The following is a 17,448-nucleotide window of genomic DNA, read 5'->3' as shown; positions in this document are numbered from 1 at the left end:
AAGTCCACTTAGACGTTAAAGAACCCATCATAGAAGGTGATGGATAGATGTGCCTTGAAGCAGCAACCTGTGTTCATGAAAATAGCTTTAAATCTTATGAATTCCTCTTTGGAATCAAAGAGAAACACCCATCATTATCAAGGTATTTCCCCCAGTCAATCTCTGGCGCCTCCACTGGAATTCAGAACCCTCCAGAAGGTGGGCCCACCCACAACAGAAACCTGAGAAAACCTCTCCTGCTAAGGTCAGAACTTCAGGTTTGGTTTCTGGCTGCTCGAGACTCCATAGAGCTGTTAGCAGCACATGCCAAAGCCGGTGGAAGAGAGGGCCTCCATGAGACCGAGAAGTCAGCCGGTCCCGTTCGGCAGCATAGCACAGAGGTTACGGGTGTAGACTTTGGATTTGGGGCCCAGATCTGCCATTTCCATTGCTAATGTGGGCATGTTATCCCGCCGCTCTAAGCCCCAGTTTCCTCATCTGGAAAGTGAGGATAATTATTACCTGCCTCCTGCAGTGGTGGTGAGAATCACATAAGAGGATACGCACAGAGTGCCCAGTGTATGACTCGCGCCAGTAAGTACTGAACAAAAGTGAGTTGTTTAGTCGTGTCGTTTTTGTTAAGTGTGTCAGGACAGTCATTGCATGTAAGAGCCCACTCAAAGGATATTACAAAAATTCTAAGGAAATCTGAATAAAGTATGGACAGTGTTAATTTAAAAAAAAATTAAAAAAAGAGTCCACCCCTCTCCTTTTCAAGGACCCCCATTACCTCACTGAAATTCACAGCACCTACTATGTGCTGGGCAAGGAGAGGCCCAAAGATGAAGGTGGCACCTCCATCCCTCCAAGGAAATTCCATCCTAGCAGAGATCAGACACTGAAACGAGTCACTTTAATATAATAGGGCAAGTGATAAAAAGGGATTAAGAGAGTCCGACGGCAGCCCGAACAGGCATTTCGTGCCATGTGTGCAATCCAGGAAAGCTTTCAGGAGGCAGTGATGGAGTGATCTACAGTGAGAAGTAAGGGCTAGTCCAGGAATTGAAGGTGGGATGAGCATTCCTGGCAGGGGGAACAGATCATCAAAGGCATGGAGGCCTAAAATAGCCGGGCTTGTAGCTGAACTGCAAGCACCCCACAGGCCGTCGGCACAGGTCTTGAAAGTACCCACATACGGCTATGCTATCTGCCTGGCTGGTTTCCCATGTCCTTGCCCAGGATAAAAGAGCATTTCCAATAGAAAACAAACTTCTAAAAATGTATGCTTCCATGTATAATATACTCACTTTGCTGTACACCTAAAACTAATACAACATTGTAAATCAACCATACCCCAATAAAAATGTAAAAATAAAAGTGTATATGTCCTACAAATTCAGGATGTTCTTTGTTCAGCTCAGCTACCACCAATATGACTCTAGCCAAGGATCCTTTCCCAAGGAGAGGGGAGAGCTCTGCCCTTTAGATGCCAGGAGCTCTCCTCCAGTTGTGACAGCCAAAATGTCACCAGACATTGCCATAAGTTCTGGGGGGCGGTGGTGGTGAAAATTGTGCCCATTGAGAATCACTGTTTGTTGCCATCCAGAACCATCCTTTCCTGACCCCCATCTTCTCCCAGAATTGATAAAGTTGTCACCATTTGGTGATGTCACCATGGATTTCTCCCCCCATACCTTTGTCAGTGGTTTCCTAGAAGAACCAACTAGCCTTCAGCCTTCCAACCTAGGCTGGGCTAGAAGTGTGGTGGTTGATGAGCTTGACTTTGGCCACAGCAGAGATGTGCATCTGTGCAGTTTGCAGACCAGAAGGGCTTGGGAGGGATATAGATAAGATACAGATGAAATAGGTAAAGTGTTTTCAGGACTCAAATGAGTCTTTCTCAGTCATCCTGAAATTGTTGCAAAGGGTCCACATTTCTGGCCTTGGCAGCAGAGAGAGAATGTACCTGGACCAAGGTGCTGAGAAGGTAGAGGGAAGGGGCAGCCCAAATCCCAAAAGATGAGATCTCTGATGATTGGCTAACAAAACCCCACCCAGTTCTAAGGCAAAACAGGGGTGAGTCATATAGAGATCGACCTACATAGTACCCAAAATTTCATATGCAGACTTGATCATCAGGGGTCAAATCCAGATTATCCACAAGAAGCGTTTTATCAGAAACTACCCCCTGATTTCCTTAACTGGGCCTTTTTCAACTGTGTCACCATCACTGTTGATACTTCCTCTGACGCATAGCCTACATCCTAGGAGGAGATGGAAGGAAATAACCTGAAATCTAAAAACACATCTTGGTCTCCTTAACATCAAAGGAGGAGTCAACAAGCTCTTAGAATAGGAAGGTACTGTTTTGAGTATTCTTTCCAATTGAGGCGTAAGGGGACTAGGCAAAGAGGAATGGATGGGGATGGGAATGTGGTGGGGGATAGAGGTTGTGTTTTCACAGAAGGATGTACCACTCCACGCCCAAGGAAGAGAGATGTGGAGTAAAACAGAGCAAAAGAAATACTTGATCATTGACCCATGGCCCCAAATCCTAATTTAGGGTCCGGCACACAAATCAGCAACATTCAACAATCTCTGTGGGTTCCTCTGTGGGCAAGAAGACAGGAAACGGAATGGACAACACAGCACCAACTGGCTGCCTACTCGAGGAATGGAGAATCAAGTACAAGCAAGCCCAAGGCCAGGGACTTAAGAGCACTTGAAAAATCAACATCAGACTTCACAAAGACATGATGAAAATGCTGAGACAAAAGGAAGAGGAGGAGCACTCAGAATCAGGCAAAGTTCCCTAGCGGTGCTGTCAGTCCGGATTAGAAACGGTCAGGGCTGGGCTGAGAATATCCAGCCAAGCATGGGATTAAGTCCCTCGGTCTCAGGTCCTGGCACCAAGCTCACTTGCCTGGCCATCCTCTGGGACAATGACGCAACAGAGAAATAGCCCTCTCCATGGTCCAGTGCTTCTGAGCCAGGCTACCTTGCTTACCCTCTCCTTTAAGAAGCTGCATAGATTCCCCCCTGCCACTCGGTGTCGGGGGGTCTCCTGTAGACCACCTCAGAATGAACAAGGAGCTGTGAGTATAAGTTAGAGTCCAGGGAGGAACAGCATAGGCAAGAAGCCACCATCTGAATATGAGCCTTGAAACCAGTGGAGAGTGTCCCCAGGAAGACTGGGCCTGATCCGGGCTTCCCTTAGAGCCCATGTAGAAACTCCTTGACCTCTTAGGTGGAGGCATTTTGGAAAACTTGGACCAGGCTCTATAGCCTGGCCGTCTCCTCCTCGCCCTGATTCTGAATGCCGGGCTTCTTTGGAGCTCACCTGGGCCCTCTTCCCTCCCCCTCTCTCATCAGTTCCCATGGCTTGGGAACCACCCTAACCAGCCTTATGCAGATGCTGTCCAAATGGGAGACTCCAGGCCCGACAGGCCTCCCTCTGAATCCACACTCACATCTCCAAGTGTAGTCGGGAGACTACAGCCCCTTGGCTGTCCTGTGAGCAACGCAAACTTACCTAAAGCACGGCTCCTGAAGCTGCTCTTCAGACCCATCCCACCTCCCACATACCCCCCTCCACCTCAGTACATGGCGTCACCAGCCACCCAGTTGCTCCAGGCGGAAAACTGAGCATCCTGGGTGCATTTTCCCTCTCCTCTACCCTCACGTCCAATCCATTCACAGGTCCTATCATTTCTCCAGCTCAGCCCCCAGTTTCTTCTCTTCATACTCTTATCACAGCTTAAAGCTATTTTATTTGCTTACTTTGTTGTGATTGCAGGGCTCCCTTACGAAAATGAGACATGATATTCACGCACCAATGCATCTCCAACATTTAGCCCAGGGCCAGAGAGTAAACACTTGATGGATATGGGTTGAAGGAAGGCAGGAAAGACTCCATTAATAATGACCTCATCCGGGGTGAAGCACCTGTCCCGTAACTGGCCTGGCACATCCCCACAGGGCCAGCCTTCTGCACTGGGGCAGGCGTTGAGTCTCCCCACCTGCCTCTCCCACTCCTTTTCCACAGAGGGATACCAAACAGAAAAGGTACCGTCCTGCTCCAGAATGAAGCAACAACTACCAAATCCCACTTCCTCCAAAGAGCCTTCCTGGGAGATCCGAGGAGAACTGCCAGTGACTTCATTTCTCCACCAACGCATACAGTGCTTATGCAATGCTTCATGTGGACGTGGGATTTCCATACGAATCTCTTCAAGCCCCAGTAGCCGGTTTTCTTTGTTACTTTTTTTTTGGTCTTTTTGTATTTTTTTTAATCTTTATTGGAGTATAATTGCTTTACAGTATTGTGTCAGTTTCTGCTGTACAACAAAGTGAAAGAGCCACATGTATACATATATCCCCATATCCCCTCCCTCTTGAGCCTCCCTCCCAACCTCCCTATCCCACCCCTTTAAGTCTTCACAAAGCATCAAGCTGGTCTCCCTGTGCTCTGTAGCAGCTTCCCACTAGCCATCTATTTTATATTTGTTAGTGTGTATATTTCAATGCTTCTCTCTCACTACGTCCCAGCTTCCCCTCCCCATGGTGTTCTCAAGTCCATTTCCTACATCTGCATCTCTATTCCTACCCTGCCACTAGGTTCATGAGTACCATTTTTCTATATTCCGTATATATGTGTTAGCATACGGTATTTGTTTTTCTCTTTCTGGCTTACTTCACTCTGTATGACAGACTCTAGGTCCATCCACCTCACTATGAATAGCTCCATTTCATTCCTTTTTATGGCTGAGTAATATTCCATTGTATGTACGTGCCACATCTTCTCTACCCATTCGTCTGTCGACAGACATTTAGGTTGTTTCCGTGTCCTGGCTATTGTAAATAATGCTGCAATGAACATTGTGGTACATGTATCTCTTTGACAGGTTTTCTTTCTTTGTTACTTTAACTGTCATTTCCTGTCTCTGAAAAAAATTCAGCTTTGGCCTAATATAGAAATACTGCTTCCCTGGCCTGGCCTGACTGAACCTTCCACTCCATCATCTACGTGGACCCAAGCAGCCAGCCGAGACTGGAAGGCAGAAGCTGCAGCCTCAGAAACAATGTGGGGATGTGGAGGAGCTCCAGACTCAGGATCCTCAGGGGTGGTCCCGGCTCAGCCCCCCGGATGCTCTCTGGCCCTAAGCAGGTCACTACACCTCTCTGAGCTCAGTCCTCTCCTTTGCAAACGAAGTTCTTGGACACCTTGTACCTGAGTGCCTTTCAGCCGTGACCTTCCGGACAACACTCCGAAGGCAAACTGACACTTTTAACACTTTATCAGGGCTTCCTGGTGCAGGGCAGACACTGGGAGCTTCCGTGGCCGCCACACACTCCCAGGGACCCAGAGTACATGCCCACATGCTCAGGAGAAGGACATTTTCTGAGGGGTAGTAATAATTGTTTACCCAGAAGAGGGTGTGGAGAATTCCAGGTTATAGATAACTAACAGGTATTCTTTCCTACGAGACTTCTCAGAACCTCTGTTGTGTGCTCTGAAGAGCAAAGATTTAATGGACACAGAACCCTTTGGGGGTTAGGGGGGGTCATCGGTCAGGCTTTGAGACAGGTGGCTCTCAGGAAGTCCCTGTATCCCTGGGGTTCTAGCAGCTCACACCTTCCCAGGTGCACATTGACGGGGGAAAAGCTTTCAGGATGTCAGCTGGAGTGGGAACCAGCACCAAGGAAAGAAATCCTCTGTCCCCAAGCCCCTCAGCACCTCAAGGCCCTCTTCGGTTCCCCCAAACAAGACAAGGCACAGAGAGGGATGTCTGCATCCCTCTGAGATGCAGACATCGCTCTGAGGACTTTTCCCGGCGCTCCCGGAGTGTGACCCCCCCACCCCAGCCCAGTGCCCAGAGAATAAATGAACAGCCAGAGCTGGCGCATTCAGACTCCAGACAATGGACGAGAGAGAGGAACTGCCTGGGTTCCGGAGGACAGGTACTGTCCAGGCACAGCCCACAGGAGGCGGGATGAAAGAAGTCAGTCCAGTGGGGAGAAAGGCGGCCAGAGAGACTCAGAGGCCTGATGTGAAACACAATGCACTTTATTGGTGACAGAATGGATGGGCAGAGGGGCCTGTGTGTTATGTACATCAGAACTGTGGTGACCATTCCACCCAGGGAAGGGACCCCAAGGGCAGCAGAAGGTGGTGGCTGAGGCCCACAGCTGGATAATCACAGCCACAGGCTGGAGCCAGAGAGAGAGAGCCTGAAATGCTCACAGCTGTGCTTGGTGCGGGATCTGGATGAAGGGACAAGAGATCTTGGTTTTCTAGCCCCAAAAAGCAGCCGCCGGCCGGGGCTGGGGCAGAGGTGGGGAAGAGCGCTGAGGGGGCTGCTGACGTCGGAGTGAAGGAGAGGATGCGGACAGGAGACGCTGGGGTGGCTGCGGTGCCCCTGCGCGATCTTTATCTGGAACTGCGCTGGGTGGACTGGGAGAACTTGACGCTGCTGCCACGGTTGCTGCCGGAGCTGAAGCCTCCGCCACTGACCCCGCCGCGACCCCCGGAGCCAGAGCCGAAGCCACTGCCGCCACTGAATCCGCTGCCGCCTCCGAAGCCGCTGCCGCCGCCGAATCCGCTGCCGCCGCCGAATCCGCTGCCGCCCGCGCGGCCAAAGCCACTGCCTGCGCCGCCACCCGCGCCGCCGCCGGCGCCAAGGCCAAGGCCACCGCCGTATCCGCCTCCGAAACCACCCGCTGAGGCTGAGGTCGTGCTGCTGCTGCTGACCACGGCTGCAGGGGAGAGGACAGCACCGCCATCAGCTCCGGGCGCCCACCTCCCTGTAGTATGAGGATCCCCTGGGCCCGGGATGACTGGGAGGCGGTCAAGGCAGCGTTGCACCTGATGGTCCTTGCGATACACTCTGAGGTCATGAGCTGTTCACCCCCACAGTGTGAAGTCAGTTTGAATTTTCCAATGTTTCCTTCTACGTAGGTCAACTCTTGATGACCTTCTTGGAGATTATCCAAAATTTCTCCTCCCATTAACAGGCTCCCTATTGGATCTTCCCCATCTGCCATCTAGACCTAGTAATAGTGCCCTGAACCCAGAACAATTACAAAAGCATCTGCTGCCCCTTCTGCCTCCAGAAAACCCCTCCAACTGGTATAGAAATATTTTTTAAATTAGTTGCTACCACCCCGTATGAGTACAGATATTTCAGAACCAATTGTCCCTGTCATGTTTCTTTGGCTACTTACAGATGCTGACAGCACTCTGGCACTCCCCAGACATCCTGCAGGAGAAAGCAAGAGAAGGATAGCTCCATCACAAAGCAAATTTCCAACAAGTCCATGGATGAAAATGACAAATAGCAACCAGAACGGAATTCAGAAGCCTGGCAGACTGCTCCTCTTTCTCCACCCTTCCATGCGCCATAACAGAGCCCCTGTGTGCACTGGTTACATATGCACTTGGCCACCTAGGGAGGGAGTGAACTGACAAAGGCGAGTGCTTCCCTGCAAGGCCTGTGCAAGGTGGGGGTCTCTCTCCTAAAGCAGACCTCCACCCCCTTCATTTGGTCCCTTATCTGGCCCTCAGCACGTGACTTGGGGCAGGGCAGGTGAGGAGATGGCAGGGAAGGCCCACCTGCACTCCTCGCCCTCCAGCAGCTTGCGGTAGGTGGCGATCTCCACGTCCAGGGCCAGCTTGACGTTCATCAGCTCCTGGTAGTCACGCAGCAGCCGGGCCAGGTCATCCTTGGCCTGCTGTAGGGCGGCCTGAAGCTCTTGGAGCTTGGCATTGGCGTCCTTGAGGGCCAGCTCCCCACGCTGCTCAGCCTCAGCAATGGCCGTCTGCAGTTTAGCGTTCTGGAGCAGGGGGAGGTAGGAGGAGGGATGAGCCCACTAGGAGGGTCCCAGGCTCTCTGAGTCTTAGAATAGATGGTCCCATAGCAAGTCAGGCAACCTCACCCCTTCCTTGGCACGTCTATCTGTCTTCGTCCACAGAGATATTTCCCTGTGGATTACCAGCCATCTAGACTGGCTTGGTCTTTGAACTCCCTGAAGGGCAGTGCTGCCTGAGATGGCACCAGAAGTCCCCTCCAGACGAGGAGTCCTAAGATCCTAGCCCCCACCCCTCAGCTGTCAGTCAGCCTAAACACCAGCATCTGTGGCCACCCCACCTGCTTCTTGACGTTCTCGATCTCGGCCCGCAGCCTCTGGATCAAGCGGGTGAGCTCCGAGATCTCACTCTTGGTGCTCTTCAGGTCGTCCCCATGCCTGCCGGCCGTGGTCTGCAGCTCACCCAACTGGGGAATGGAAGGGAAGGTGAGGTGTTGACGCAGGTTTGCCTGACTTGTGCATCAGTAACACCACCCAGCCAACCTTGAGGTACTTAGTAAGCGCTTGTGTAAATGACATTGAATTATGTTTCTACAGGGACACCTCTGAGGCAGCAGGAAAGAGAACATCTGGATTGTTGTAGAAGGTTCTCCCACCCCGCAGTCCCTGAGCAAGCTGGAGTCGGTCCATGTGGTCTGGCAGCGGACAGTGGAACCACCTCCCCCCAGGGGGCAGCACTTTCTGCAGCTGAACAGTCATTGCAGGGATGTCTCCAAAGAGAAGAACTAAGAGAGGCCACCCAATAGCCACTGCCCAACGATCCCATGGGCCACAGCCTCCCTGAGACCCTCAGTGGGTCCTCTGAGAGGTACCTAGCTCCCACCTTGGTCTGGTACAGGGCCTCAGCCTCAGCCTTGCTCCTCTGGGCAATCTCCTCATACTGGGCCTTGACCTCAGCAATGATGCTGTCCAGGTCCAGGGAGCGGTTGTTGTCCATGGAGAGAACCACGGACGTATCGCTGACGTGGCTCTGCACCTGGGACAGCTCCTGCCAACACAGAGGGGACTGTTCGCTCTCAGGGCCTCTGCAACAAGCACACAGAGGCCCAAAGAGAATCCTGATCAACGGACCCATCCACCAAGTCGGCTCTGAATGCACATCTGCCCCACCCTCCCCCCAGCCCCTCAAAGAACCCCATGTTTGTAGTTCCTCCTGCAGAACCCCAACAAGGGGCCTTATCTCTAGGCTCAGTCTTCCTGGGCCCTACCTATCAAACCTGAAAACGTCTCACCCTCTCTCCCCCTCTTAGCAGGAAACATCCTCACCATATCATAGAGGGTCGTCAAGAAACTGATCTCATCCATTAAGGAGTCCACCTTAGCCTGAAGCTCCACCTTGTTCATGTAGGCAGCATCCACGTCCTGAGAAAGACAGACACGTAAAGGCCTTGTTCCTCCAGGGAACACACAACAAGCTGCACCTGCAGCAAGGAAGAGTCAGGAGGACCAGGGCTGTGATTGATCGGTCTTCATCTGAGGCTGGTCTCCATGCGAAGGACTGATTCGTGTGACTGGGATGATGGAATTTCCATCCTACTCAAAAACTAAAAACGAATGAACTGACTCCTTTAAGGATCTCTCCGGACTAAGATGCACCTGGCTTCTGGTTTTGGCTCTAACTGCCTGCACTTGGCAGCTCCAAGGCCATGGAGTAAGGAGCTTCCCCCAGCCCAGCTGCAAAGCTTCGCCTACGAGCCCTGGGAGCCTCACACAGCCCTTACCTTCTTCAGGGTCACAAATTCATTCTCAGCAGCGGTACGTTTATTGATCTCATCCTCATACCTGTAAGAGTCCAAAGAAATCGCTGAGTTTTGGGTGTGAGGTAGTCCTAAACACCACTGTTCTCTGAAACTCTGAAAGTGCTTCTCTTCTATCCTCTGTCCTCTCCCACCCCACTTAAATGAACACACCCTCTCATGGTCTCCCTGTTAGTTAAGCGGACCATCCCCACTCATTCAGGCAGACTGTCCGGTTGCAGCACTGAATGTCCCAAGTCCCGGGAAACCCCTCAATCCCACGCAGACTGGGATGCTTTGTCACCGTCCCGTGAGTTGTCCCAGCATCCTTCAGATCTTACAACCAAGATCTTCCTCAGCCTGGCTCATGAGAAAGTGCTTCTTCAGCTCTAAACTTCTAATTTTATTTGTAAAGGACTACTCTTCAGGAAGGACGGTGAGGAGGAACGCACTGAACCAAGCTGTCCTTCATGAAAACAGGGGAAAGTAGGCTAAGTGACCCAGTGGGTGGGGGGAAGGCAGTGAGAGGGCCGGGACTCTGAGACAGGGTCACCCAAGGCATCTTCCCGCCCATGCCTCTGTCACTCACTTCTTCTTGAAGTCCTCCACCAGGTCCTGCGTGTTCCTCAGCTCTGAGTCCAGGCGGCCTCTCTCCCCCAGGATGTTGTCCAGGTAGCTCCGCAGGGAGTTGATGTAGTTCTCAAAAAGGGGCTCAAGGTTGTTGGTGCCTGTGACGGAACGCGTGCCCTGCTGCTGGAGCAGGCTCCACTTGGTCTCCAGGACCTTGTTCTGTTGCTCCAGGAACCGCACCTACAGTGCATTGGGAGAAGCAACATCGGGCAACACTTGAAGCAGCGGAGCGGGGGGGCCTTGGCTCGGGCAGAACTGGGTGTCTGTGTCTCCTCACCCCCAGCACAAAGGCCTAGAACGCTCCTACTGCAGCTGGAGAGGATACAGGTAGACAGTCACATCAGCCAGGCCACTGAAGATGCAGGATGGCTTAGAAAATTACAGAAGGAGGAGAGATGGGCAGGGAAACTGGAAGTAACCCCTGCCTGGAAGTGGGAGAATTGTAAAGACGACCCCTCAGTGCTCCTGGGGACTTCATGACTCTACCTCAACTTCCAAAACTACAATACATGCTGCACAAAGGTGCTTAAATCTCAACAGCGTCGTTTCCATCTAGGCGCCACTGACATTCCAGCCCTTCAAATCACTGGAAGCTGATCCTGTTGAAATGCTACTATCATTGTTATGAGAAAAGATGCCGGTTTGAGGTCACCGAGCACCTTTCTCTTCCTGACAAGGCTGATTGAGGTGCAGACTGAGTTGCCAGGGTCTCAGCAGCCCCCTGGGACTCAGGTTCCAGATGAGCCTCTCGAATCCCTTCTCTAGGGCGCCTACCTCCTTTGCCTAGTACAGCAACATGAAGGGAACAGGCCTCCTGGAAAGCCCCAGAGGGCAGCTCATGTTGGAAAAGCCCCCAGTTCTGGGTCAGACCCTTCCCTGCCACAGGTCATGGCCATCGCCCCACACTGCCAGCAGCACCTGCCCAGGCTGGATAAGGCAACAGGTAAGAGACTTGAGCAGAGAGTCAGAGAAGCAGGACTTGAGGGGTGTCTAGGTCCAAATAGGGGACCATTGTCTTTCCCATGCACATGACCATGTGGACAAGCTCATCAGCCCCAAACATCTTCACCGACCCTAGAGCACTGCCTAACCCCTCCCCTCCAGCCTGGACCACTAGGGATTGATCCTAAACACAATATGTAAATATCAAACTCAAAGTCCCCAAACTAGGAATGGGGGCCCAGTCCCTCACCTTGTCAATGAAGGAGGCGAACTTGTTGTTGAGGGTCTTGATCTGCTCCCTCTCCTGGGCCTTTACTTGCCCAATCTGCGGGTCGATCTCCACATTGAGGGGCTGCAGGAGGCTCTGGTTGACAGTCACTTCCTGGATTCCCCCAGGGAAGCCACCCGGGCCAAAGCCACCTGGACCACCAAAGCCACCGGGGCCACCAAAGCCACCAATTCCACCAAAGCCACCAGCTCCTCCAAAGCCACCAGCTCCACCAAAGCCACCAGCCCCTCCAAAGCCACCGGCCCCTCCAAAGCCACCAGCCCCTCCAAAACCACCTCCTAGTCCTCTGCCACCACCAAAGCCACCTCCATAGCCACCCCCAAAGCCACTGACACAGCTGCTGCGCCCTCCCCCAAAGCCACCAGCCCGGGAGCCACCAGCCACGCTGATGGAGATGCTCTTGCTGCCACCCAGGTTGTAGAGGCTGCGACTGCCAAAGCCTCCTGCTCCGCTCCGGAACCCGCAGGCCCCTCCGCCGGCTCCCCCTGAGCGGGCCACACAGCTCATCCTGCTGCTGCCGGGGACCACGGCGGAGCGGCCAGAGAAGCCCTGGCTCCCGCCTCCAGATGTCTTGCAGACTTGTCTGTTCATGGTGAGAAAACTCAGTGAAGGGAAGGTGCAAGTGCAAGCGTTAAGCAGGGCCACTGAGAGCCAGAGGAAGAGAGAGGCGAACTGGAGACCTATGTGGAATAAATCCCTTTATATACATCTAGGAGGCTGCTGGGCTCCAACGAAGGAGAGATAATTAGTCTCAAGGAGTCATGGGTTGGGTTTGCCTTCCAGGCAATAAGTTTGTTCCAGGCTACCAAACACACCTTAAACATAATCTGAAATGGTAAAAGTGCTAAGGTGGCAGGCTTTCCTGGCAGGGGGCGGTGCCTGGCTTGGCCCCGTGCTGTGGCATGGCCACCTCCTAGTGTTGTCTGGCAGGACCCAGGAGGCACACTCAACTGTCTGCTGGTCAGCTGTCCCCGGCCCCACCAGAGCTGGGCTCCACTCTGGAAAGGATGGAGTGGAAGGTGGGTTGGCGTGGTTCTGGTTGTCAGGGTGATGGAGACAGTGAAGCCCACTCAGGGAAAGTGTCTCAATAGGAGGGGTGATGCAGTCCACGTGGCCACAGAGCACCCACTGTGCGCCCAGCTCTGTGCTGGGTTTGTGGATGAAATGATGACCTCTCCTCCTCCCTTCCTGAAAACAAAGCCCAGAACCATCACAAAGCTGCCTTCTGGGATCCCCCTCTCTCCCAAGCTGTAGTTCAGGAGGCTGCAGCATTTGGGTTCGTGACTATTTTCTAAGAAAAAGGGGCGTTAACATTATGCGCTTTGATACGCCGTCAGCAAAATTTAACATGCCAAATAGTTTGTTCGTTTTGAAAACTTCTCAGAAAAGCCATACACAATTCCCTGTCTTCGGGACATCTCTAAAGCTTCCTTTCTTTCTCCCTCCATTTTTGGCACCTCCCTGGTTTCAGCCCAAGGCCCAGGGAACTGGAAATTCAAACATCAATTCTACCCCCAAGGCGACAGATATTTACAGACCACCTAACTCACGGCAGGCACTGGATGAGGCACCGGAGACAGTCGTGAACAAGACATGGGGGCCCTTTGGGGATGTGTGGAGGAGATGCGTGCTCCCAGCAGGCCTGTGGCCTCGGTGTCCAGACACGTACCGCCCACCCTAGCCTCGGGAGGCCAGATGCAGCAGGGCTAGCAACTCTGCCGTACGTGTCTAACTCTGAAAGTCTGAGAATCTGCCAGTCTGACGTTTTTCAGAGGCTTAGGGACCGGGCTTGGCTTGTCCAAAGGGAAAGCCTTTCTGCACAGGTCTGGAGCCTGCCAAGTCAGCCATGCGTCTCTCCAGAACAAGGCTTCTTCCTTCTGTCTGCTGCGCAATTGGCCCTGACAAGGGTGTGGCCTGTGTGGCCTGGGCAGGATCCTCCCCAGAGTGGGGGGAAAGGAGGGAAGGATGGTGGATTCTTCGGCGCTCACTGGGCGGGGCTGGGGATGTCCCAAGTGCAGAGGAAGTGAAATTCTCTTCAATGGCCTGGTTCTCCCATTCTGTCCTCTCCCCCACCCCCCTTTGCTACCTCCAGGTTCTGCAATATCGTGGCCCCTTCCCCAGAATAAAACCATAAACTTTCCAGGAGCTTACAGGCTTGTTAATATACTGGACCCTTCGGTTCTTAGCACAGTGCTTTGCCAATAATAGATGCTCCTAAAGGTTGGCCGGTTGAGTGAACAAATGATCAATCAGTCAATTGAGTGATTAATGAATGAATGAAGGCTATTTGCTACAACCAAATAAAACTAGTCAAGAGCTAATTGAAATCCCATTATATAAGATAGTGCAAGCTAATCAAGACTATCTCAACGTAAGGAATCCAGACCTCTCAAATTTGGTGTTCAGATTTAAGAAAATATACATGCAAATGAGTGTCATCTCCTCTCCAGCAGAAAAATGCTGTAGAATCACAGTATGAAGAATCAGTCAAGAATCCATCACAGGGACTTCCCAGGTGGTGCAGTGGTTAAGAATCCGCCTGCCAATGCAGGGGACGCGGGTTCGAGCCCTGCTCCAGGAAGATCCCACATGCTGCAGAGCAACGAAGCCCGTGTGCCACACTATTGAGCCTGTGCTCCAGAGCCCATGAGCCACAACTATTGAGCCCATGTGCTGCAACTATTGAAGCTCACGTGCCTAGAGCCTGTGCTCTGCAACAAGAGAAGCCACTGCAATGAGAAGCCCGTGTACCACAATGAGGAGTAGCCCCCACTCACCGCAACTAGAGAAAGCCCATGTGCAGCATCAAAGACCCAACCCAGCCAATAAATAAATCAATAAATAAGATGGAATTGATTTAAAAAAAAAGTGTGAAAGCTGTGCTTAAAAAAACAAAAAAAAGAATCCATCACAGAATCAACTTGAAGTTGACTGGACATCTGAGGTCACATAATCTGCCCCCCACCCAGTACTGGGATTCCCTCTCTAGCTCATCTGATTTATACCCCTGATCTTCCACAACTGCTACCCGAGAATTACTGGCTGGTGAAATTAGCCCAAGGCCCAGAGGGTGGCTATACACAGACACCCTCCTTGGCTTTGCTCTCTCAGAGGAACGAGAATTTAAAGAATGAATCAAACTCACAGCTGGACCAGCCCCTCCCCGTGACTAACCATGACCAAGCCTATTTAAATTCTCTATGTTTCAGCTTCATTAACCATTAAAGATGGTCAGTCATCTCTGCCCCTCTGGTTCTCACAGGAGCACAGATGGATGAGTGAAATCTCTGTCAAGTGTTTCAAGAAACATATCATAAAAAGTAGGCCATATATTTTTCTAAGTATTTAAGTGTATGCACTTTGGAGCCAAACAGACCCAGCTTTTATTTCATTTTTTTTAATTGAAGTATAGTTGATTTACAATGTTGTGCTAATTACTGCTGTACAGCAAAGTGATTCAGTTATACGTATACATACATTCTTTTTAAAATTCTTTTCCATTATGGTTGATCACAGGATATTGAATATAGTTTCCTGTGCTCCACAGTAGGACCCTGTTGTTTATCCATCCTATATAGAATAGTCTGCCAACCTCCCAACCCATCCCTCCCCCACCCCCCTTCCTCCTTGGTAACCACAAGTCTGTTCTCTATGAAACAGACCCAGCTTTCGAATCTCAGCTTTGTCTCTGTGTGTCCATGAGGAAGTTCTTTAACCTCTCTGTGCCTCGGTTTCCTCATCTGTAAAATTAAGTTACTAAAAGTACCTCTCTCATAGAGTCACTGTCATGCCTAGAAAGTACCTAGCACAGTGTAAGGGTTCAGTGCTCACTGTTGTTCTTAACTATTTTTGTTTAAAAATTACACGGAGAATTTCAGCTTTCATATCTGTCAAAAGAATCAATTCAATCAAATGCAAACCCATTTGCAAATTAGTCATTGAGCCCCCCAGGGAATGTGAGCACAGTGTGGGGCTAGATAGACAGAAGCACATCAACTCCATGACTTGGGATGAAGGGAAGCAGGCCTCAGCTTCTGGTCCAACAAAGAGAAATCTTTGAACAAATATGAGGAGTGTTCACCGGGCATGGACTTTCTCAGTCACTATGTGGTAGAGAGAATGCTTTTCAAAGAGCTCACAGTGCAAAAAAGCCAAACATTACAAGACTGCATAAAACTAAGTGCTTCACGTCTCTGGGCTGCAGAGCTCCCAGAGATGCCACGAGCTACAGTGTGCGTTCATAAGTTATTTTTGGTTTATATTAGGCAGAATGGCTGCTCACATTTGCTAGCATGAGTGCTATCAGGACAGTGATAAGTTAGGCCTGGTTAGAGCAGAAAGGGATTGTAGGCCAAAAACGCTGGGAAGGTGGGTGAAACAGGATAGAGGGCCTGCCTTTTGTGCCAGACAGGAGGAGGGTGCTGTGAGGCCAGGTGTGGGGCCTGAAGTCCAGGGCAGTGGGGCTAGGAATTCTTAACCCCACAGTGAAGCAACGTACCTTTCTGCCTCTCACTGGGGCGGATACCAGACATGGCCGGAGTCCACGGATCCTGAGCCATGCTTGTCACTCCTTCAGAGGGAATTGACTTGGAGAGGAGTTCCTGGAGAAGCGAACTCACAACCACCATCATCATCGGATCTGGGACCTCCCCCCGCCCCCGCCCCGGCAGGTGGTGGAAGGAGTGGGAAAAGGAGCTTAATCTATTTTTTTTTTATTGAAATGTAGTTGATTTACAACGTTGTGTTAATTTCTGTTGTACAGCGCAATGAGCTTAATCTATTCTTATTCTGCACGCGGGATTGCAGAGAAGACATTGTCCACCATGGGAGGGGAAGCAAAATAGGGATTGGCAGTACATTCGCAGGACTAGGGTGTCAATTCTGATTGGGGAGTAATGGGGGTGCAAATGATGGGAGAGGAGGAAGCAATCATGAGTTGAAATTCTTGTCGGTTGGGCCCCGCCCTCCGGGCTTGGGGGACCCAACAAACATTTTGAGAAAACGCAGTTGGCTCATATTTCAAAACCTGGATTATTTGAAGCTTAACTAAGTAGCCTAAGCACCTTCTCCCTAGAGAAAAGAGTGAGTCACTGTGTTGCAGTGCATAAAATCAGAGCCTCATAGGGTGCTGTAGCCAAGAGGTTAGCCAGTCCACTCCTCTAACTTGAGGCAGTCCCACATACACAAACACATACACACACACACACACACACACACACACACACACACACACAGAGCCTCTCCTATTCAGGATCCCCATGGAAGGCAATTCATCAATTCTTCTGGCTTGCCCAGGCCAGCCAGGCACCACCCTGACCCAAGGAATTCCTTCTTAGATCTAGCTTTAATGCCTCCTGCCCCAGTGGGAGCCAGACTCCTCTTCACGGGATCAGTGAAGTTGGGTTGACCTGTCCACCATCACCATGGCGCCCAACCCTCTCTGGATCTGAAGCTCCCCCCCTTCTTTTTTGACTGCATTGGGTCTTTGGTGCTGCATGCAGGCTTTCTCTAGTTGTGGTGAACGGGGGCTACTCTTCATTGTGGAGTGTGGGCTTCTCAGCTCGGTGTCTTCTCTTGTTGTGGAGCACAGGCTCTAGGGGCACAGGCTCAGTAGTTGTGGCACACGGGCTCTGTTGCTCTGCAGCATGTGGGATTTTCCTAGATCAGGGATCGAGCCCGTGTCCCCTGCATTGACAAGTGGATTCTTAACCACTGTGCCACCAGGGAAGTCCGGAAGGCCCCTTTTAACATCAGAAAATTATATTGACCTCCACATATGTCACAATTTATACTCTCAGTATCCTTTGAGAATGTATATATTTACCATGAATTCAGCAATACTTTTAAATATAATTGCATCTCATAATCAAATACAGTTGGAAATGGAAATACATACACATGAAAGACAGACTGTTCATTCAGTCCACAGTCTTTTGTGCATATTTGGATGCTCAGATCTCCCTCGATACCACAGCAGCCAGTCTAACTGAAGCCTGTCAGCCTCAG

At 51.2% G+C, this 17,448-nt stretch overlaps 1 protein-coding gene across 1 annotated transcript; it reads right to left on the bottom strand.

The window, feature by feature from the left end:
• Positions 1-6,035: 6,035 nt before the first annotated feature.
• KRT3 (keratin 3) lies at positions 6,036-12,134 on the bottom strand. Its single transcript, XM_057702725.1, has 9 exons — positions 11,404-12,134; positions 10,171-10,391; positions 9,567-9,627; positions 9,112-9,207; positions 8,669-8,833; positions 8,127-8,252; positions 7,592-7,812; positions 7,204-7,238; positions 6,036-6,735 (listed from the first exon to the last, which is right to left on the bottom strand). Exons 1-9 carry the CDS (start codon positions 12,031-12,033, stop codon positions 6,410-6,412), a joined length of 1,881 nt encoding a protein of 626 aa, XP_057558708.1. The 5' UTR covers positions 12,034-12,134; the 3' UTR covers positions 6,036-6,409.
• Between the last annotated feature and the right edge of the window lie 5,314 nt (positions 12,135-17,448).

Source organism: Hippopotamus amphibius, chromosome 12 (assembly GCF_030028045.1).
Source record: "Hippopotamus amphibius kiboko isolate mHipAmp2 chromosome 12, mHipAmp2.hap2, whole genome shotgun sequence".
NCBI lineage: Eukaryota > Metazoa > Chordata > Mammalia > Artiodactyla > Hippopotamidae > Hippopotamus > Hippopotamus amphibius.
This window is presented reverse-complemented; position numbering and strand designations above follow the sequence as displayed.

Coding starts and splice junctions, on each gene's coding strand:
- KRT3 (XM_057702725.1), bottom strand. CDS start 12,033: ATGAACAGACAAGTCTGCAAGACATCTGGAGGCGGGAGCCAGGGCTTC. Junction 10,392..11,403: donor TCGCCTCCTTCATTGACAAG/GTGAGGGACTGG, acceptor AATGCACTGTAG/GTGCGGTTCCTGGAGCAACA. Junction 7,813..8,126: donor TCGAGAACGTCAAGAAGCAG/GTGGGGTGGCCA, acceptor CCCCTGCTCCAG/AACGCTAAACTGCAGACGGC.